This window comes from Cheilinus undulatus, linkage group 3 (assembly GCF_018320785.1).
Source record: "Cheilinus undulatus linkage group 3, ASM1832078v1, whole genome shotgun sequence".
Classification (NCBI taxonomy): Eukaryota; Metazoa; Chordata; class Actinopteri; order Labriformes; family Labridae; genus Cheilinus; species Cheilinus undulatus.
Window position 1 is genome coordinate 33,966,732 of NC_054867.1, and position 22,694 is coordinate 33,989,425.

Consider the following 22,694-nt stretch of genomic DNA (forward strand, 5'->3'; position numbering starts at 1 on the left):
TAATCTCAAGTTGACAGAAGGGTCACTGTGAAAATAGAAATGGACAAAAACCATAAGTTAAATAAAACTGTTAAAAGTTATAAAACTGACCAAAAATCATGCCTTTTTTAAGAACTTTCATTGAAAATTTTGATGAGAAAGTCAAGTTTACCAGTGGATCCCTCTTTTATTTTTGTAAACTTACGCTGCAGTATAAAGTACTGTTATCCTGTTATGGTGAGTTATTATGCAAGAACATGCCATGGTTGTTAGACAAAATGGCCATATGTTTTAATAGATGTTATCGTATGATTTTTCATCCTTGCTTGAAATCGTACACACACCAAACCTATCATGACATTTAGCAACACTCTTCACCTTTATGATGTGTGTTTCATTAACCTAGTGGTTAATTCTGATGTTAGGGCCCCTGTTGTGTGATGCAAAGAGATGTAAAACTGCATTATACAAGTTCTGGAGGAAACAGGAAGTTTAAAATACTATGGGCCACTGATCGAAGTTAACATATATGGTCCCTTCTCAATCTCATTCTTTTTCATTACCAGCTAAAACACCTCACAGGTACTCTAAAATATAAAGTACTTTTTCTTTGGTAAAATTGTGGTTATGTCATATCATGTTTTGTTCAGTTGTGTAAGTTTATGTTACCATTTCTCTATTTGTATTAGTGCTACATACTTTTAGAATGCAATTTACTGTTTACTGATTAGTACAAGGACAAGTTAAAAAGTAATAGCCCTAAAATTGATCCTTGTGGCTGAGAAAATGAGCTATTTTATGTTTCATTCCCCATTCAACCTCAGGTCCCAATAACACTGCATTCTCAACATGGAGTACAGGCACCTCTGCTGTGTTTAAGTACAGTACCTGCATGGAAATATACAGTTTCATTCCCACACTGAAGGCAAACGTAGGTTAAATCTCAGAGAATAAGGACCAACACATTCTCTGTGCAGTCTGTAGTCTCAGAATCAGGAAGGTATCACGTGACCAGTGCAGGAAGCTGGCTGGCTTTGACGGCGTTGCAGGATCGTTCATGCCACCACGGGGCAGGTTTGTGTCCACATTACTTTAAAAGGAGTCTTTCTGCGTCTTCTAAGTGTGCTTGTTGGTGCTAACACATTTAACGGTATAGCTCTCTTACTATTTGTACCATTCCCCGGAAATGTTGTGGAGAATTGTGTGTTTGTAATGTTAGCGGAAGTGAAGTTGGACAGCTAGCAGGTGTAATCTGACAAACCGATGAAGTCCACCGTAAGTCCGTCTGCCAATGTGTCTTTATCAGTTTTTATTGCCAACGGAAACGACTACTATAAACTGATTATCTACGTATAATGGGATTTGACGAATCAGCTTAATGTGTGAACTAACTGTTGAGTCCAGCAACTTTTATGTTTTTAGACAGTCTTTAACCGTTACCTACGCTATTGTACGAAAACTACGTGCAGGGGGCGATTGGATTTCTTATTTTAACTCTCTTCTGCCGTCATTTTGCAGATTAAGCTGTGTTTTTAATTTGTATGAAAAATTTAACGCCGTGACATCAACACAAGTTGATTTTTGTGGTGTTTTGTGTTCACCAGAACGAGGAATAGGTCAGCTATAGTGGCAGGCTGGCACACATTTTGTCGGGTAACAGAATTAAGCGCAACACGTGCACGATGCTTTCAGAGACCCTGTAACCTGGAACGATTGTCATTAGCGTAGCGGTCGTTGCAACGTTTCAATGACAGACTACCCATGGCACTCTCCCTTAACTCTCGAAATAAAAGATGATGATAAAAAAAATCATTTCGGATATTTTAAACTATTTAAATGCCTATAAAATGCATGTATTAGAAAGTTGAATTCATTTACTGTTGTTTAGTTCAAACAAGTTTTCAGTGTGTAGAGTTTAATTGATTTAAAGTATTCATGAGAGCAGATTTTTTTATCATGCCTGATTTGGCTCTGCAAAAATAACCAGGCAAAGTTTAGCTTGCAATGTTATCAGTGTATAATATGGACAGTGTGCAGGTGTATTTATCCTGTCATACACACCTGTCTTGTAAATAGACTTAGGCATTTGCTTTTCTGAAGGTAGACAGTGCATTCAGAAGGTATTCAGGCTCCTTCCACTTTTCCAGTAGCAACCTGATGCTACCATCCTTTCAATTAATCTTTTCTCATTAATCTACACTCAGTGCCCCATAATGACAAATTGAAGTTTTTGTTTTGTTTTGTTTTTTTGTTAAAAGAAAACTGGAATTTTACATTGACATAACTGAGCTCTAAAGCTCAGTCAGGTTGGATGGGAACTGCTGTGGACAGCCACTGTCAGGTCTCACCAGAGCTGTTCTATAGGGTTCAAGTCAGGGCTCTGACTGGGCCACTCAAGGACATTCACAGAGTTGTCCCAAAGCCACTCCTGTGTTGTCCTGGCTGTGTGCTAAGGCTCATTGTCAAATTGAAAGGTGTCTGAGGTCCTGAGCACTCAGAACATGTTTTTATCGAGGATATCACTTTGCTCTACCCAGCTTTCCCTCAACTTTGACCAGTCTCCCAGTCTCTGCTGCTGAAAAATCACCCCCACAGCATGATGCTGCCATCATGCTGTACTGTTGGGACAGAATGGGTGAGGTGATGATTGTTTATCAGTCTAAGAGTCCTTCGGGTGGTTTTTTGCAAACTTCAAGCAGTCTTTCGTGTGTTTTGCACTGGGGAGAGCCTTCCGTCTAGCCAATTTATTATAAGCCCGGATCAGTTTAGGGCTGCAGTGCTGGTTGTCCTTCTTGAACTTTGTCCCATATCCAAACAGGATCTCAGGAAGTCAGTCAGAGTGACTCATTGGGTTCTTGGTCATCTCTCTCACTGAGGTCCTTTTCCTTTGTTCGTTCAGTTTGGCCAGGCAACCAGCTCTTGGAAGAGTCCTGCTTGTACCAGACTTCTTCCATTTGAGAATTATGGAGGCCATTGTGCTCTTGGGAATCTTTAGTGAAGCAGAACTTTTTCTATAGACTTCGCCAGATCTGTGCCTTGCAACAATCCTGTCTCGGCAGCTCCTTTGACTTTATGGCTTGGTTTGCTGTGAAATGCATTGTCATCTGTGAGGTCTTTTATTGAGAGCTGTGTGCCTTTCTAAATCATGCCCAGTCAATTTTATTTGACACAGGTGAAATTTCAAGTATTTTTGCAGAGGGTCTGAATACTTATTTCAGAGTGACATTTCAGGGGTTTTTTTTAATATTAATTTGCAAATCTTTTTAAACTTCTGTTTTTATTTTGTCATGAAGGGGTAGTGAGTGCAGATTAATAAGAAAAAAATATATATCCTGTTCGGGGTCGCAGAGGGGCTGGAGCCTATCCCAGCAGTCATTGAGTGAGAGGTGGGGTACACCCTGGACTGGTCGCCAGTCAATCGTAGGGCTGACATATAGAGACAGGCAACCAGGCACGCTCACATTCACGCCTACGGCCAATTTAGAGTGATCAGTTAACCTAATGAGCATGTTTTTGGTGGTGGGAGGAAGCCAGAGTACCGGGAGAGAACCCACGTGTGCACAGGGAGAACACACAAACTCTGCACAGAAAGGCCCTGACCGGGAAGCAAACCAGGAACCTTCTTGCTGTGAGTCAACAGTGCTAACCTCTGCGTCACCATGCAGCCCAACATTTGAGCAAACAAAACTAATATTTACTAGCCGAAGTAAGATGAGAGCATTCAGAACACTAATCACATCCTTTGGTGGTGATGATATACCAAAGGTGGGGTTTTATTATCCCAGGAGTTCAAAATGAAAGACATTTGAACAGGACAGATGAATCAGATGATTTCCTGCTGCTCTGTCAGAAGATTCGTGTGATTTACTTTAGGGCACTTGGCTGTGACTGATGTGGCCACAAAGATACAAAAAATCATGAATAAGACCCATCAGTCATTAGACAAGTCTTCACTGCATGTGATTTGGGTGCTGCATGCTTATCCTTATACAACCCTTAAATGCAAACATAAGAGAAAACATCATCGTAATTTCACCAGTTACTGTGAGCGCAGGATTTTGTGGGTTCTCATCGAGAGTCATTTCATGTATCAACTAAAGACAATTCTTTATGGCAAATGATGGATATCAGTGTAGTCAGGAGGTTAGTTTATCTTTGCTGATGGAAAATGAACACAGCTTTTAACTGCGGATGATTTTCATATTGGAATGTAAATAAGGAGGAAAGATGTCAAAGCCAGAATGGGGAAAATAACCTTTTGTTTTGATTACTGTCAGGAAAAAATAGTTGCTCATCGGGGAAACTAAAGTGGAATGTGGTGTTGAACGGGCTTGCTTTAGGGTGTGCTGCTGTGCTGTTGTCTGTATGAGACGATACAGTGTTTTTTATTTTAGTCTCTTTTCTACATAATGATTAATTTTGAAATTGATGAAGAGAAAGGACTTTAGAGATTTTGTCCAAAGTCCCTATAAATAGCTAGAAAATATCATGAATTTCAAAATAACACTAAAATGTCAGACTTTGTACTGTTTCAGGTTTTGGCTCAGCCTTTATTGTAGGTCTGGACATTTCTACCACATTTTATTCATTTAGAAATCCTACTGTTAGGTGTACTTTGTATGCGATGCCTCAGGGCTTTAGAGCCCACCGCCACCCTCTTAATGAGAAATCTCAACCTACATTTATAAAAGAAAAAAAAAATCAACCACTCATTTACATGTAGAGAATAATGTTGAAGCTTGGGCCTGAGATGAGACAAGAACATGTATAAGAAGTGCGTCACTAGAGAAGACCTGGAAGGACATGCATTAATAATTTCATAATGCTCTATTTCCTAGTCCATTATATTTAAAATCTGTCTGTTCTCTATAGGCCTAGATCTTCAGAAGAAGCGGATTTTCATGAGAAAATCAGCTTTGTTATTCCAATATGGCAAAATAGATGAGTCAAGGTCTTGAGGAAAAAAAACTAAATTTACCTGTATTCACAGAAAAATTGAGTATGGAAATATGTCCACTTAGGGCTTCCATATATCATAGATTTTTGCACCACAGTCTTTATACCAGGCACAATTTCATGTTACAGGGGATCCGTCTTGCAGAGCTTCAAGTTGAAATGCTTGTTCCCAGTCAGAAAATGTTGAGTTCCAGCCCCACGTTGTATGGGAAGAAGCTTTCTTTATATTCTCTAAACCGGACATATCTCATGTTTTTTTTTAACAGAGTTGACGATAAAAGTATTTTCAGGATTATTTTTGTACAGTCAAAGGGAACGTTCAGGCCTCTTTTCTTCTACTTTTTTAGTTCCAACTGATTTTTTCAGTGGTGATCCACGAAATAGAGTAAAATGAAACATATGGATGTATGTACTCAGGGCTTCCATGTATCATAGATGATTTTGTATCAGGCACATTTTGTGTTACTTTGCAAAGCTGATTGATTGGTCAGATTCCATGTCTGTCACCAGCGGATCCAGCTTGCAGAGCTGAAATGCCTGCTCCGAGACAGAGAATGGCCGTACTAATCATTTGAGGAGAAAGAGGGTAACAGCCCTGTTTAATTGTACTGCAACATATAACCATGGCGACTAGTAAAGCAGTTTTATCAAACTGGACAATATTTTACCTACTATGTCTCATGTTTTGTTGCTCTGAATGAATGTGACGGAACATTCAACCAATGATCCCCTGATTTTTTTTAAAAGGTTTTTCCCTTCCTAAACTTAGTCCTTTATGGACTATTGCCCAGATGGGCGAAAAATATCTCATGCTATGAATATTTTAAACCATCTATCTGGCCTGTCACACTGAAACTTGCAACCCACTTATGGATCTCACCAGCTGAGAACAACACCTTTTTGTAACACCCAGCTTCTGTTATTGAGATCAAATAAACATTTCAAATACCTCTAGTGCATGTGCAAAGTTTCTTGTTTGACACGTTGCCATGTTTACTGCATAGAAATGAAAAAAATCCTACTCCTACTCTGACCAAAATAACAGCGATAAGAGCGCATACTTTAAATATTGAAAATGAAACGAACAAAATAGATTGGAAATATTGAGTTTGGAAATGTATATATCCCAGCTGTGGTGTTCTTTTACTAAATAAATACCGTACAACGTTAAACTGAACTTTAAACTGAGTTGTTGTTGAATCAGTCACCTTTACACTGTGGCCTTTGCTGTTTGTGTTGCTGCTGTGTAAACATGATGATTGTGGCATGCGGGAAATCCAGCTGTTACAGTCATTCATAATGAGCGTCATCCTGTGGGTGTTCTGTTCAACTTGTCTGTCTCCCTGTTGAGAGAGGGGAAAATAAATGTTGTTAATCATATTAAAACATCCCGGCCTGGACTTTCACTAAAGCTCCTTAACGATAATCAGCTGCATAATACATCCAAGTGTGTGTAAAAGGCACCATGTCCTCATCAAGGTGTACACATTTATTTCATTACTCATTGTTTACTTTGAGGAAACACAGTCTTTTGAACATTATTAATTGAAGCCTGTACACAGATTAAATGCACAACCAAAACCAAAGATAGAACTCATAACTTTGGTATGAAATTGCTCCATTTTAGAGTAAATGAGTTTTTATGTTTGGACTATTTCATTGTTTTCACTGACTATTCTATTTCCATCATGCATAACTATGTGGTTATCACTTTTTCCCTTGGCTTTCATAACTAAGGCACTGATCATGGGAGCACAGTTGTGACCTTTTTGAGTCATTAGCATTTCAAATTTTGGTTTTAAAGGGAATTTAAAAGAATCTGCCTGAATGTTTTTGAGACTGCCACTCTAATGGAAAAACTGCTGTACAAAGTCTTTGTTACCCCAAATAATATTGTCTAAAATCTGATTAAATGCCTCCAGTGGTGTCACTTGAGTAAGCATTGGTTGGGTCTGATGACTGCAGAAAAAGTCAAGACATTTTATAGAGTTACAAAGAAATGATTTTACCAGACTTCTGTATTCAGCCCTTTATTCCTTTATCTCTACTTAATGCCACATTAGTGGCATAATTTACCAAAGAAATTGAACATTTTCCGCTTAGATATTTTCACGTAGTGTCTTCATGGATCTCTTTTGGTACAGATGCATAGTTTTATGAGAGAATTTAAATCCTTGACCAATTTGCTGTTACATTTATTACATAAATTCATGACACATGTTGATTTACAGGATTCAGTGACATTTAATAAAATGTAATATGGAAGCAAGTCTATAATAGAATCTAATATTGCCTTGCACATAAAAGAAATATCTAATTTGTTATATATTTATTGTTGAGTGCATTTCTGTACTGAAAAAGTAGTGTTATTTCTTCAGTGTGTGAGCATTTTATTGATGCAGAAGCTTGACACACATTCTCATTTTCCAGAAGTGCAGTACACATTACTGGTACTAACCTTTAGCCTTTTTTCCCCACCTAACTCCTCCAGCCTAGCTGCCCCCTCCTTATCAAGCATGACTAAAGATTTGTTTGCTGCAGCATTGCCTGTCTTTCTCAGTAAACGGCTTTCTATCGTTTCAAAACCACCATTTAATTGCACAGACTTTCCCAACATTTCAACAAAAGTAGATCTGTTAGAGGCTTGTTGCCCCCGAGCAAAGTCCAAAGACTTCATAACTGCTCCACCAACATCCACTGATCATTACACTCATCATTTAAACAGCCTTCAGCTCCAAGGGGACTTTAAAAGACAGCGGTGAACAGAGACATCCCCTGATATATTATTACAACTATTTGGTTTTCTATTTTGTTTGGAGAGCTCTGTGTTCCAGTGTACAGGTAATTTGAAGTGTAAGTTAACTGTTAGATTGAACTGAGTTTTCTGTTATGGCTCTTAGATGTTTAAGTTTGGCTGAATTAAAGTCTTTGTATTTTATTTAAACTGGTATAATAGCAGAATCTTTGCAAATGAATATTTTTAAGTGTGCTGATCAGGTATTAAACTTTGGTTTAGTTGCTTACTGATTTATATTTAAATTAATGAAGCTTTGAAAAAAATGAACTTAGATGCTAAATTTTCTTTAATCACAACATTTATTACTACTGAAATGAGTATAATAGAAATCATCTATTTTGACACTGAAATTGTTTGATTTTCAGGTGAAAATGATTTCCTGACTTTATTAGCTAATTATTGATGCACTGCTGCTTTTCTTTAAGACAAGAAGACTGAACACATTTAGATTCATGATCTTTGCCTAGCTTCTTAAGATTTTGATAGGCAGATTTCCATTTTTTTAAAGACCAGTTACCATTCAAAACATTTTTTGGTAGGGAAAACATCTGGGTTTTACAATTCTGCAACCCCCTGACAGTAATTGTGACTGCTTAGTGTCCATTATGCTCAGTAATGTTTGATAATCTCCTTTATGTAATTTGTCTCTTTGCTGTGTTACAGGAGTTTAGACGGTTAGGAGCAGAGCATGTTGGTGTGTGTGATCCTGCTCCTGGTCTCTCTGTGTGCCCAGGGAGGAAACGGCAAGGACACACAGAAACCAGGCCATGTTTCTGTGGTGATAGTGGGAGGTACAGGTGACCTGGCAAAGAAGTACCTGTGGCAGGGCTTCTTCGAGCTCTACGTCAACCAGGTCAGCAGTGGATACAGCTTTTCCTTCTATGGTGGGGGACTGTCACCTGTTGAAAAAGCCAAGCCTGTCTTCTTTGGCATCCTGAAGGCAGTGACCTGTCCGAAGGATGTGTCACAGGAGCGCTGCGCTCTGCTGAAAGAGCAGTTCCTGCGCCTCTCCGAGTATCGACAGCTGAAGACCTTAGAAGATTATCAGGATCTAGCCAAGCATATTGAGCAGCAGCTTCAGCAGGAGGGACTGACTGAGGCAGGGAGGCTCTTCTACCTCTCAGTGCCAGCATTTGCTTACGCAGACATCGCTGAGAAAATAAACAGCAGCTGCAGGCCAGTTAGTGGTGCATGGCTGAGGGTAGTATTGGAGAAACCTTTTGGACATGATTTCAGGAGTGCTCAGGTACTGGCATCTCAGCTGGAGAGCTCCTTGAAAGATGAAGAAATGTACAGAATAGATCATTACCTGGGGAAGCAGGTAAGAAGAATCAACACATAAGGGACTCTGTTATTAGTGTTTGATTTAAGGGCATGTGCTTTTCTTTGTGTACATAGGTGGTTGCAAAGATTCTTCCATTCAGGATAGAAAACAGGAAGTTTCTGGATCCAATCTGGAACAAGCACTACATTGAGAGAGTGGAGATAGTACTGAAAGAGACCCTGGATGTAAAAGGTAATCTGACAAGCCAGATAGACTTTCATACATCCACTGCATGGACATACATCACATTCATCTGAGAAATCTCCCATACAAAGGGTTCAGGAAGGGCAGGACTTTTCAAAAATTTCTTGTAAGGTGAGTGGACAAAGGTTCTGTTTGTCACATACATGACAGGCAAATCAGAGCAAGGAGACAAAATTAGGTAGCAGACATAAAATGCACTGACGATTGATTATCAGCAAAAGCTGGCCTAATTTTCCTCTGTGTTAAAATCTGCTAAGTAGGCATTTTATCAAGCAAAGATCTGTGCTGCCACTGATACACGCAAACTCTTCTCTGCTTTTAACTCACTCCTCTCTCCTTCAAACCCACAACCCATCACTATGTTGATACTGGACATGTTTGCACAAACTTCACCAACAAGGTTTCTACCATCAGTAATCAATTCTCTGAACCTGATCAACTCAGCTTACTGCCACCAGCTAGCGATGCTTCACTTGGCTCATTCTCTCCACTGACAAGAGCAAAGTCGCTACGCTTCTGCTTGATTCAAGTCCCACAACCTGTCCGCTTGATCTAGTAACGTCACATCTCTTGCAGGTGATTAAGCCCACAAGTAACCCTGCAGTAACACACATCATCAACTCCTCCCTGTCAAGTGGTGTTTTCCCCAGTTTTCAAGCAAGCGCGGGTCACATCACTGCTCAAAAAATCTCCTCTCAACTCAGTTGAAAAAATTATTGGCCGGTTTACTTCTTATATTCCTGTCAAAAATACTGGAGCACACAGTCTTCAACCAGCTTTTTGAATACTTCCTGAACAGTGATTGGCTTGATCAGAATCAGTCTGGTTTTAGGTGGGGCCTCTCTACTGTCAGTAACAGAATCATTGTGTTTGGTTAGACCAGTTGGCCAGTCCTCAGTTTCCTTTTCACTATCTCTGCACTTGGTATCTCAGAGTTTGCCCTCTAAACTCATGCCAAAACAGGTTTGGAGAAGAGCAAAAACAGTTTTTTCATTATTAAAAGCTTTCAGTGTGGCTCTTTGCCCTTTTTAATAAAGAAATGTTGTCCAGTTCACTTTAATATAGCTAAATCTGAGCTAACTGCTACACTGGAGACAGCCATTGCTAACAGCTCACAGTACAGCAAAACCCTGCCCAAAGCTACCGCCTTGTTCTCCTCAAATGATGCTGATTGATCAGGACCTTTATTGGTTCCTCACAAATGTTGTGGATTGGAGCTTTGCAAGGTGGACTTGCCAGGTGACAGTCTGGTGTTGATTTGTTTCAATCTGAAAAAGTAAATTATCTACCTATATGATTTTTAGGCCATTGATTATATTCAATTATGACCTAAACTGAGCTTCAATAAAATTGATTTAAAACTCTAAGAATCTTTCCCCATATAGTAAACATATCAATTAAAAATCATCTTGTAATTTGCACTGACAGAGAGAGTTTGTTAATAGGTTCTTTGCAGATGACATTTCATAGATAAACCCTACCAAAAGGCATTTTTTTAGCTGTTTACCACTATGCCAAGAGTTTAAAGTGCAATAATAAAAACATTCTTGATTCTTAAGCTACTTTTGTGTCCTGAAAGTAGGGAAATATCCTGGCAAATTTTTAAAAATATTTAAAAAGTCACAGAGAACTGGCAGCAGGCAGGAATTTAAAATTAGCCTCTGTCTAAAGCCTGGACAAGCCGCCCGTGTATGGTCCCTTTTTACAAAGCAGATGTGTCATATGGCTCAGCTAATTAGAGCTGGTTGTCTAGAGCTGGCTCCCATATGGCTCTTCGTTTGGTACCAGTTTGGCTTTTTCAATGTGGATTAAATAACGACAAAGGATGGAGGAAAGGAAACTGGCACTCAAATGGGAGCTAGCTACAGTGCCTAACATTAAAGAGCTGTTTCGTAGCACAGTTTCATTTATGAACAGCATATCATCCCTCAGTCGCTTACCCCACAAGGTTTATTCGGTTGATATTACATCACAGTTTCAATTAAAACATGTTTGGGAAAAAATTAGGATTTCTTATATGTTAAAGGGCTCAGATAGCCTCTTAGCTCAGTACAAGGCTCTTCAAGACTCTTGTCTCCCCTCAGCTAGCTAGACAACACTAGAAGCTAGAAGGTCTGTAGGACTGAGTATTTGTGATATTGGTCACCACCACCAGATAAATCATTTAAACTGTGGTAAAAATCACTGTTTTATAAAGTGTAGGAATTATATATAATATATGTAATATACTATACTATTATATATACTATATAATTATATATAGTATATATTATATATAGTATATATAATGTACTGTATGTAGAAATTTTCTGATGATAAGTGCAGCATAGAGGTTAATTTAGAGCTATTGAGTTTCCTCAAACCTTTCTTTTCCTCTGTGCAGTCAGAACAGTCAGTAATGTAACATAGGAAAATAAAAAAAACACCTCTTGCTTTAATGGTCATATAATGTGATAAACAATGCCTCTGAAATATGTTAAAAGAGATTTTAATATGGATGGGCTTTTATTTTACATTTTAAGGTAAAGTTATAATTTAATGGTTCTCCTTTCTTTGTCATTAAGGTCGCATTCCTTTCTACGACCAATACGGGGTGATCAGAGATGTGCTACAGAACCACCTGACTGAAGTTATGACCCTGTTGACAATGCAGCTCCCTGTGAATCTGACCAGCAGTGAGGAGGTCCTTCAAAACAAGCTACAACTCTTCAGCTCCCTGCTACCTATAGGAAAGAATCAAGCTGTGATTGGGCAGTACCAAGCATACAAAACTCAGGTTCAGCAGGAGCTCAATGTGTCAAAAGATCACGTCAGTATCACGCCAACATTTGCAGGTGAGTTACTGAAGAGATGTTCATTTCAAAGTGCACAGATGTATCGGTGGGTGACTGAAATCAGATGGCTTTGAGGCTGCTGGTCCTCTAAGATAGAACTGTTTTTGTGCTGATCTCAAACGCGTGCACACTCTGGCCGTTTAATGAGCACAGCAAATTAAATAGTAATGCTACAGCCTCACACACAAGCTAACATGTAAGTTTACTAGCATACCTCAGAGTAAATCTCTACCTATTTTGGATCAGCTTGACTGCTGTGTGGATTCCCATAGACTAGAATACAGGAAATAAAGGGTATGATGGAGGGGTGCAGATTATGAAGATGTATTTTTGGGCTTGTTCCCCTTTATTTGTGGAGGACAGTGTAAGAATGTGGGAAAGGAGTTGTCGATCAGACCCAGACATAGGCTACCTGCCCTGAAGACCAGCCTCTGCACATGAGCCATAATCCAGTTACTAAGCTGTCTGTACTACAGTCTGGTGCAGTTTGATTCCTTTTAAAATAAAAAGTCAATTAACAGTCTATTTTAAGGTGTTCAATAAATGAATGTCAGTTTAAGCCAGTGGTGGGCAGTAAACCGGAATCCGCCACCGGTATAATTTCTGCCACAGAATAGATTTTTGCAACACTATCTACACCAGTTTAAATGCATGCAGGTGTGCACACAGAGGCATAACTGATACCACCATTAGTGTAGCAGAGTGACGTGACAAACAACAGCCGTGACAGATCCCAGTCATTAGCATGTTTCCCTCTGACACCAAAGAGCAGCCAGGTAACAAGCCGAATGCCGCCTGTGAAGCACAGCAACGAGGTAAAACATGTACTCTCCTCTCCAAGTCTGGTATCTGTGACAGCAAGTTAAAGCAAGTGCAGAGCATCTTCATATAATAAAAGCTTAAACAACTGTTTAAAGTTTTGTTTTAGCTTTGAATTGGTTGCTTTAAGTCTATGATGATTCAAAGAAGTGAGCTGTGGAGTTAAACAAGGTTGGAGAAGGAGCTATAAAAAAACTCACTAGGTCTGTACATCCACCTCTGCTAAAGCTAAGTTGAATCAATGATAAAGCCGTTATTTCAGACAGGCTTTCCACAACTAAAGTTTGTAGTTGTAATTTTTCTCAAGTGCTTTTATTGTGAATGGCCACATCAGGAAATGTGGCGTTGTCAGTAGCAGCTTGATACACAACAGCAGGAGAGAAATTAAACTTGAAACTACATGTGCAGCTACAAGGACGTGAACACAGAGTGGCTTATAAAATCTTGTGCTCAGACATAAGCTGAGCACAATATTTCATATTTTAGGGGGAGAAGGGGGAGTGTTGTGACTGAATATGCATTAGGAATGTATCTCTGAATATTGTAATACTGCAATATAATACAGTCTCTAGCATCAGCAGATCAAACCAGGAAGATATTGAAAAATCAGAATAGGCCTGTGGAACTGAAATGGTACATATCTAGCTCTCTTTGATTGTTAGGAACTGGTGTGTTCTTTTTGTTGAATTTTAAAATATTACATTATTCAGCTAACTTTTCTTCCTCTTTGTGTATTTCAGCTGTGTTGGCACACATCGATGAGGCCCAGTTTGAAGGAGTCCCAATTCTTTTGACTTCAGGGAAGATGTTGGATGAACGTGTTGGATATGCACGCATACTTTTCAAGAATGACATCTTTTGTCTCCAGAACCACAACAGCGTTCACTGCAAGCCCAAACAGATAGTTTTCCACTTTGGCCATGGCAACCTTCAATACCCAGCAATCCTTGTGAGCAAGAATTTATTTAAACCTGTTTATAAAGATTTAAAGTGGAAAGAAGTGACAGAGCACAAAGACGTCAGCATTCTGGGTTTGCCTGTTTCAGACTACTATGTGCAGACTCCAACAGAGCAGAAGGAAGCTTATACAGAGCTGATCTCTCATATTTTTGCTGGGCATAAAAATAGTTTCATTAGTACTGAAAACTTGCTTGCCTCCTGGGGGATGTGGACACCACTTCTCATCAGCATAGCCAGCTCATTTCCACGCATCTACCCAGGAGGAGCAGACAATGGAGACCTGCTGGATGTGCGTTTAAAAGGGAAAGAGATTAGTTACAACAGCGAGGTGGTAATCATCAGCAATGATCCCATGAGTGCGACAACAACAAAGGGTTTTCAGGTGATGCAGGGTAAATTCCGGGGCTCTGACATGGTGTCTGCGTGGGCGGAGGAGCTGGTGGAGAAGCTAGCTGCTGATTTGCAGGAAGCAGCTGAGGAAGCGGTGCGTGAGAGTGGTGTTTTCCATCTCGCCCTTTCTGGCGGATCATCTCCCCTTGCTCTGTTCCACCACCTTGTTCTGCATCACTTCTCCTTCCCCTGGAGGGACACCCACGTGTGGATGGTGGATGAGCGCTGTGTGCCAACAACTGAACTTGACTCAAACTTCCGAAATGTCCACGACCATCTGCTGCAGCACGTGAGGATTCCCTACTACAACATCCACCCCATGCCGGTGCAGCTGAACCAGCGTCTGTGTGTGGAGGAGGATGAAGGAGCGCTGCAGTATGAAAAAGAAATCAGGAGGCTGGTTAATGGATCCAGTTTTCACTTTGTGCTGCTAGGAGTCGGCTATGACACCCACACAGCCTCCCTCTTCCCAGGGAGTAATTTGGGAGAGCATGGAGAGAGACTGGTGGCCCTGACAGAGAGTCCCGCCAAGCCTCACAGGCGCATGAGTATCACTTTTAATGCCATTAACCGAGCCCACAGGGTTGGTCTCTTAGTGATGGGTAAAGGCAAACATGAAATGATCACCCAGCTGAGCCGAGTAAAGGACAACCCAGAGAAATGGCCCATCACTGGGGTGAAGCCCTCTGATGGCAGGTTAGTTTGGTACCTAGACTATGATGCCCTTTTAGGATAGTATCATTTCTGGCTGTTTTAATTGACTGGAAGATAATTAACCAGCACTTAAAGGAGCAGTTTACATGTATGACTTTATTGATCACAAATGCTACAACTTCGTACGTGGCTTTCTTCATTGCAACCAGTCATTGGTTACAGTTCTCATTGAAATATCATAGAAATGTATCATGGCTGTCACTCTTAATTTTGACAGGGGAAATGTACATTTAAAGCTGTTTAAAGCTATGAAATTCTTTTTGTGACTGATGCATGTCACCTCATGTGGCTAAAAAAAGCTTTCAAACAAGAGTTAACCGCAAGAAAGAGTTCCAGATAAACCACAATGGGACAGACTGACATCAACAACACAGTAAGATTTTAAGGGTTATAACAATGAAAATTTTAAAAACTAGTAGTCAAAGTGTTGGGGCCTGTGTCCACTAATTTTTAAAAATATCTGTCAGCGCCTGTTCTATTGAGAAATATGAGCTAATGCATTCTAAGCTCAAAAACATCATCATTGCTGGACTCAGTGCTATCAGTTGAAAATTGTGAAACTCTTGTATCTCTTGGGTCAGGCTTTGCTATATCAACTCTGATTGGGGAGAAACTGATTCTTCTCCATGCAGAAATCACTTCCTGCCCCCCATCTGGAGCTCTTCTCTGTGACATGACATCATCTGCAAACAATTGATAATAGCACATTTTTAGCATACAGAGAAATTTATAGCACTCTCACTGTTCACTACCAAGGGAAGTGGCAGAGCTGTTAAACAACATTGTATCCTAGCAACAGTAATCACTGGCAAGAAATGAATTCATATTGAGGTTGTGGGTGCTACCAGCACAAAACGTCAACAGTGGACACAAGCCTTTAAACTCTAGTTGAAAACAGCTGATGTAAATCTTGAAACTCAGAACTTAAACCACCATTTCCCATCATCTTTTAGTAACTTATATTCAGAGTTTTTATATTTTGTGCAAGCCTAAATACATTTGGCAGATTAGTCAATATCTACAATATATATAAATAAATATATTTTATATACATTTTTACAGTTTGCAAAGTGCAAAGTAGAACACTTAATGAAGGTCTGATGCTGTAGACAGTTTAGATACTTGTTAAAAACACATAAATGATCTCAGGCAGTAATACAGTTTACAGTGGGATTTATACCTCCTGATTGTATGTTTTCCATTTCTGGGTGTCAGTGACTTACCTTAAATTTTATAAATTATTAAAGGATACTAATCCAGATTGATGCCTTAACAATACATTTTTGTATGTTGATGCATGAAATGAAAACATTTGTTACTGATGTGATTAGGGGTTTTTAAACATATTTTGTGCATCATGTTTGAAGTACCTTCCTGACTCACACACATTTCCTTTATTAAACCAATACCTATGATCTTCAGGTGCTTTTTAAAGAAAGAATTCACACAAGGGCAGCTTATTTTAATTTTCAGGTGATTTAGAAATTGTCTTTAAATTAAAGTAGAGCTCTGATTAGTTCAGCAATCAAATTATCGTGCCTCTTGGATCCAAAGACTGTATCTAAAGATGGACAGTGTACTTCAGCCTCCTCCTGTTGCACAGAGTTGAAGACAAAAATAACCCTGTGAAAGGTGCTGACATAACACACATTTGAAGACAGCGTCCATACAGTAGGGATCAGCTGAATGAGCAGCAGCACTGACGTCATGCCTCTTCCATTAATATAGATTGATATTGATTGGTTTGAGCCATGTCCTATCTGTTAACATGGAGGAAGTGGGACTGCATGTTACAGCCTTTACTGCAGCCAGTCAGTTTTGGTTTCACTTCTGATGCTGTGTTGTGCCATCCATTCTTTATACAGTCTATGGTTGGATCCGCTATGATGAGCATTAGTGTTTTGTTGTACTAAATCATGGTTGTTAAGTCATAAATATTAAATCACTTGATAGTTTATTATGCTCTGTAACATGGGTACATGTGACAGTGATTATTTATTTGTCTACATTTTTGAAAATGATGTTTTCTCCTATAATTATATCTTATCTCTTTACTTTTTTATTTCAATTTTGGCTTATCATGTGTGAAATTTTCAATTAAGATGGTGGTAATGACGATTAGTGTAAAGATGTTTTTCTGGACACTGACAATGCAAGCACAAAGTTCTCCAATTTTATTTTTACACATTCATTTTGTTCTAAAGCTGTTCCTACAACGTTTAGCTTTACTTTCACTTCGTGTAATCATACTCAGAATCTACTCTGTAATTTGTGAAAACATGACATAAATATTGATTGTTCAACAAATAAAAATGCACCAGCTTTAAAATTTGAGATACAAACATCTGCTTTTGGTATTTTTATGAAGTGAGCTCCAAAACGTGATGAAGATTAAGTCACTTTCCTTTTTGTTTTTTTTGTTCCCATGGTTTTAAGTGTCTGCTGGCATGGAAACCACATGAAATCTTAATATGTGAAGTATCAGGTGTCAACGTGGGACAGCTGGACTGCTTCACCACTCATTGTTGCTGTGCGAGTCGATCATAGACAGCCTCATAGTCAACCAGAGTCCCACTCTGACTAGGAAAAAAGCTGAACAGACACAAGCAGGTGTTATTCCTTTGAAATGAAAGGCCCCATAATGCATGTGTGAACATTAAAAAGAGGCATACTTCACCTGTACTGAGAAGAGAAGCAGTTGTTAAAAACAGGGACATGTAGTACAGCTCAGGCGTGGTATTGGCCTGTGAAGGTACAAAATCGTTTTTATGCTGCAGTTATTATGTAGAACTATTGGTATGCTCACAGATCAGTTTATTAGGTACACTTTAACCAGCCAGTCACAGGGCAGTAACTAATGCTTTTACACATGTAGACTGAAGTTCAAACCGAACATAAGAACAAGGAAGCAAGGTGATTTAAGAGACTTTAAATGTGCCATGTTTATTGGCAGGCTCTTGTGACCCTTCAACTTTGATCATGTGTACCTGCTGAAGTGATTGGCGAGTGTCTATGCTAACGTTTCTTACACATGATGCTGCTGTCAGAGTCAGGATGGCCGTGCACAGTCCATGTCCACATGTCAGCAGCCCAAACACATGATAAGACGCCCACAAGCTCTGAGGAACCGGGTCTATCAATGTGAATATGACTGAGAAACCTATCGAAAGAGTTCAAGTTAAACCTCATTTCTCCTTTTACCTGTGCAGTGTTTCATATATAATCCCATAAAAGATCAGTAAAGAAAACTCGAAAATTTAAGTCACAGATTCGGTATGTTGGGTAATTTATTGTTCATAATCATCAATTCTCACTATCAAATTACTGCAATTGTCTACATAGCCCAAATGGCAAAATCTCCATTATATTAATAATATTGGTATCGATTATTAAAAAAACTGAGGTCAATGTTGTAACAAAGAGAGATCGCACTGTCTAAATTGTACAAATATGCTACAAGGACAAAAGTATTCAGCCACCCTACCATTATACCAACAGGAACTGTAATGACATTGTAATGAAATACCAGCCTCCACTCTCCTTGGTAGCCTTTCCGCAAGATTTACAAGTGTTTTGTGGGAATTTGTGCCCTTTCATTCAGTAGAGCATGTATGGGGTCAGGTATTGATGATGGATGAGAAGGCCTGGATCACAATCTGAATTCCAGTTCACCCCAAAGGTGTGTGATCGGGGTTGAGGACAGGGCTTTGTGCGGGCCAGTCAAGTTCATCCACACTAAACTCATCAAACCATGTCTTGATAGTCCTTGCTCTGTGCACTGGGATACAGTCATGTTCGAATAAAATAGGGCCTTCTCCAAACTGTTGCCACAAATATAGAAGCATAGCATTGTCCAAAATGTGTAGGTATGCAGAAGCATTAAGGTTGTCCTTCACTGGAGATAAGGGGCTTCAGGCAGGAAATGTTCTCCAAGCATGCACCACACCCAGACTAGCGCAAGTCTTTGTAAGACCTAGTGATCTTAGGCTCACATGCAGCTACTCAGCCATGGAAACCCATTTCCATGAAGCTATGGAATCAGCAGTGTCTGCAACTTTCATGCACGATGTTGACCCTGCAGTGTTAATTTTGGCAGCCATTTTATTTTTAGTCTTAGTCTTTAAATGAAATGCATTTTAGTTTTAGTCACATTTTAGTCATTTCTATCCTTTTAGTTTTAGTCTAGTTTTAGTTGACGAAAACTCAAAACTTTTTGTCTAATTTTAGTTCATAAAAAAATCCTCACATTTTAGTCTTTACTTTTAGTCCAAGCATTTATTCTCTTGCCTAAATCTGGTACCAAACCATGGTAGTGTATTCTCTGCACCCTGCCAAAACCTGGGGCCCCTGCTCTTTACAGCTGTGAGGCAGAATAGATACAGCTTCACTGTTTTGGACAGATTTACCACCAGTAGAGAAATATCATGGATTTTGAATGTCCGAAGAAAACTGCATTACATTTTGGTCTAGTTTTAGTCATCTTGACAAAAACTAAACTTAGTTTTTGTCACTTTTAGTCATCACAGATCTACTTTTGTTAGTCTTAGTCTAGTTTTTATCACGGAAAAAAAGGCTGTCGACAAACATTTTGAGTCATAGTTTTAGTCGATAAAATGAACACTGTGACCCTGCTCTTGTGATTTTTCTGCTTTGGGACTGAATTGCTGTTGTTCCTAAACACTTCCGCTTTCTATTAATATCACTTACACTTGACTGTGGAATATCAAGCAAGGATGAAACATTGCAAAGGTGGCATCCATCACAATACCATTCTTGAAGTCACTGAGCTCTTGAGAACGACCCATGTATCACAAATGTTTGCAAAAGGAGACTGCATGGCTAGGTGCTTGGTTTTATAGGCCTGTGTTAACAGGTCTGATCGAAACACCTGAAATCAATAATTAACGAATGTGGCCAAATACTTTTGTCCTTGTAGTGTATGTTGGCAAACGGGTGGAAGTGGGGAGGAACAAATGTTTCTCACCCTTCACCAGTTCCTCCTGCTTTTGCAAATGTTGCAAACACATTTGTGTAATTTCAACTATCGGTGCTATAAATAGATAGAGCAAACAGTTTTTATTTGCAGTGATAAGATGTTTAAATGCCAAGTGTGTGATGCAAATCAAGCTATTTTTAAAAAGCACATTCAAATTTCACCTTTCAACACTCTAGAGTATACTGCACACTTCACTTTATGATAACCCTACAGGATTAAAGACAAGAGTTAAGCTTTTCTCCAGTACCAGTACCTGCAGCTATGAAGGAGAAGGCAATGGAGGCTGACAGGTTGTTTAAAAGAGGCTGGCTGCAGTATCTTGATGATTTTGGCCTTTAAAAACACACATTCATGATCAATTAATGCACATTCCTTCTGTCATATTGATTTATGAGCTCTGGTTTATCACCTGTTACCTTCCCATGATGTAGAACTGAGGGACCAGAACCAGCACAGAGAACACCACATTCACGATCTGACTGCAGATTAAACATGAACAAAATTAGAATTAATACAGTGCTCTTTTATATCAAATCCAAGCATACATAACCTGTAATAGCTTACAATTTTAACCTCTTGCTCCTCGGTATCCATCTGCTGCTGTGGTAAGCCATGAAGATTAACATGTAGAGGAACATGAATGTTCAGGCACACGTTTATTCGTAAACGGTGATCCAGATGGCTGGACGTGTTCGGCTGAAGAAAAGCAGCCTGCAGTTCCACATGTGAGCAGGAAGGATTACATTTCACACACTTGTGCTGCATATTGTGTTACCTGAACATTTGCACATAAAAGTAATCCTGCAGATTAGGTTTGGAGTATTTTGGGTCAACGCTGGCTCCAACAGACCTGAAGAGTATCATGCACACTTTAAAGAATGTATGAAGATTGTATTATGTTCCTGTTAAATGTATTTAGACTTGATAGGAACATAATAGCTGCTTCTTTTCTGTTTAGAAAGTCATGTTCTGCCCTCCAGTGCTCCTCCTTTGTAAGTGTCCAAAAAGCAGCATATCACCCCTGCTCCACATTGACACACGTTGCATCATTTCCCTCCGTCTTTTTAAACCAGATTTTTTGGTATACTTGGGCTGTTCAGTCTCCCAGAGGGTCAGATAAACACTCAAGATGCCCGTCAGCTACACTGGAACATGGGACATGATCAGTAGTGTCAATTTTGAGGGATACATGGTTGCACTTGGTAAGTGTCACTCCTTAAAGACTGTTTTTTAAATAGATAATGACATTCAGAGGGGCTTTAAATGTTTTCAGTGATAAAAGTGAGTTTCACTGATGTAGATGACAGGATTTATCCCTTGTTCTTCTAGTTTTTCTGATTGTCAGTGGGAAGTTAAACGTGAAAGTACTTATTAAACTTTATCTGAAATCCCTGACCAGTATACATTTGACTGGTTCTCATCAGAGTAGAATGAAATAAAAGCTAAAAGTGTATATTTGACACAAAATTAACAAGTTTTAATTTATTTTAACAAAATATTTCATTTTGAAATACAGGCATTGATTATGCAACACGTAAGATGGCTTCAATGTTGAAGCCACAGAAACTGATTGAGCAAGATGGAGACTGTTTCACAATAAAGACCATCACTACTTTCAGAAACTATGAGTTTTCATTCAGAATAGGAGAAGAGTTCATAGAAGTGACCAAAGGAATGGACAACAGGTCATGCCAGGTAAAAAAAGAGACTACTCTTTGTAATTGCAGGAATATGTACAATTAGAAACCATGTGTATGTATAGTTGAGTGTTTGACTCTGTTCTCTTTCAGACTGTGGTGAACTTGGAAAATGATAAACTGGTGTGTGTTCAGAGAGGTGAGAAGAAGAACCGAGGGTGGCTTCACTGGATTCAGGGAGATGAGCTTCACCTGGTAGGCCTTTAGAGCTGTTTTCCTTTATAAAAATACAGTTCCTATGAATCAGTCATGGACAATATAATTTGGATTTTTCCAACTTCTACTTCAACTTCATTTATTTGTATAGCACCTTTCATACATAAGACATGTATGTATAAGACATTTTTGACTAAAATGATGCAAAGAATCTCTTTAATGTCAAAGTGTACCTCTGTTGAATTAGATCAGGAACACAGGGAATGAGTGACTACTTATGCAATCACTTATTTTACACAGCACATTTTTATTCAGTTGACATTACTTTGTAGAAATCAGTCTTCACTTTGACATTTAACTGAAAAAGTCAAATTAAATTGACCATGACTGATTTATAAAATCAATAAAAGTGTAAAACATCCAAGGAAGTGAATACCTCTCATAGGCATTGTATCTAATTGATTACAGAAGAAGCTTTTCCTTAACCTGAAAAAGGAGACCATTCACTCACCTGTTCATGCTTTATTATTAAAGAATATAATGGTGTTTACAACTTCATATTTCCACTTTTTAGGAACTCACCTGTGAAGATCAAGTCTGCAAGCAAATTTATAAAAGGACTCTGTGATCTGATTGTTGGGCCCAATAAACTTTATTTACATGCATTTTTACTTTACTCATTGTTTGTCTGTAACTTTGACTGTGCTGCTGCTGTCTTGGCCAGGACACTCTTGAAAAGGAGATTTTTAATCTTAATGAGGTTGTTCTCCTGGTTAAATAAAGGTTAAATAAAATTTTAAAAATAAATGCATGCTATGCACGACATGAGCAAATGCAACACTCAAGTGTGTCCTTAATAATGAGCATG

At 39.0% G+C, this 22,694-nt stretch overlaps 3 protein-coding genes across 7 annotated transcripts; 2 read left to right on the top strand and 1 right to left on the bottom strand.

The window, feature by feature from the left end:
- The first annotated feature begins 996 nt into the window (after nt 1-996).
- h6pd (hexose-6-phosphate dehydrogenase (glucose 1-dehydrogenase)) lies at nt 997-17,306 on the top strand. 5 transcript variants are annotated; one of them, XM_041782597.1, is made up of 5 exons: nt 997-1,053; nt 8,396-9,053; nt 9,131-9,248; nt 11,825-12,094; nt 13,654-17,306. In XM_041782597.1, exons 2-5 carry the CDS (start codon nt 8,421-8,423, stop codon nt 14,997-14,999), a joined length of 2,367 nt encoding a protein of 788 aa, XP_041638531.1. In that variant the 5' UTR covers nt 997-1,053; nt 8,396-8,420; the 3' UTR covers nt 15,000-17,306. The 5 variants fall into 5 exon arrangements, with proteins under 5 accessions (XP_041638531.1, XP_041638532.1, XP_041638533.1 ...); XM_041782598.1 differs by lacking the exon at nt 997-1,053 and adding an exon at nt 1,075-1,129; XM_041782599.1 differs by lacking the exon at nt 997-1,053 and adding an exon at nt 1,234-1,254.
- Nucleotides 17,307-17,489: 183 nt separating this feature from the next.
- Nucleotides 17,490-20,611, bottom strand: LOC121507310. The gene is made up of 6 exons (XM_041783591.1): nt 20,538-20,611; nt 20,390-20,452; nt 20,227-20,306; nt 18,007-18,137; nt 17,655-17,721; nt 17,490-17,569 (listed from the first exon to the last, which is right to left on the bottom strand). The coding sequence occupies exons 1-6, from the start codon at nt 20,609-20,611 to the stop codon at nt 17,490-17,492; spliced, it is 495 nt and encodes a 164-aa protein (XP_041639525.1).
- Nucleotides 20,612-21,016: 405 nt separating this feature from the next.
- Nucleotides 21,017-22,491, top strand: rbp7b (retinol binding protein 7b, cellular). Its single transcript, XM_041779145.1, has 4 exons — nt 21,017-21,175; nt 21,490-21,668; nt 21,764-21,865; nt 22,401-22,491. Exons 1-4 carry the CDS (start codon nt 21,103-21,105, stop codon nt 22,452-22,454), a joined length of 408 nt encoding a protein of 135 aa, XP_041635079.1. The 5' UTR covers nt 21,017-21,102; the 3' UTR covers nt 22,455-22,491.
- The last annotated feature ends 203 nt before the right edge of the window (nt 22,492-22,694 follow it).

Bases quoted from the DNA above. Each gene is read 5' to 3' on its own strand.
- rbp7b (XM_041779145.1), top strand. From the start codon at position 21,103: ATGCCCGTCAGCTACACTGGAACATGGGACATGATCAGTAGTGTCAAT. The intron at 21,669-21,763 runs GTAAAAAAAGAG...GTTCTCTTTCAG, and splicing joins TGGACAACAGGTCATGCCAG to ACTGTGGTGAACTTGGAAAA. The intron at 21,866-22,400 runs GTAGGCCTTTAG...TCCACTTTTTAG, and splicing joins AGGGAGATGAGCTTCACCTG to GAACTCACCTGTGAAGATCA.
- LOC121507310 (XM_041783591.1), bottom strand. From the start codon at position 20,611: ATGTTCCTCTACATGTTAATCTTCATGGCTTACCACAGCAGCAGATGG. The intron at 17,722-18,006 runs GTAAGAAACGTT...GTACCTTCACAG, and splicing joins CTCTGACAGCAGCATCATGT to GCCAATACCACGCCTGAGCT. The intron at 17,570-17,654 runs GTGAAGTATGCC...GTGTCTGTTCAG, and splicing joins TGCTTCTCTTCTCAGTACAG to CTTTTTTCCTAGTCAGAGTG.
- h6pd (XM_041782597.1), top strand. From the start codon at position 8,421: ATGTTGGTGTGTGTGATCCTGCTCCTGGTCTCTCTGTGTGCCCAGGGA. The intron at 9,054-9,130 runs GTAAGAAGAATC...TTGTGTACATAG, and splicing joins ATCATTACCTGGGGAAGCAG to GTGGTTGCAAAGATTCTTCC. The intron at 9,249-11,824 runs GTAATCTGACAA...TTTGTCATTAAG, and splicing joins AGAGACCCTGGATGTAAAAG to GTCGCATTCCTTTCTACGAC.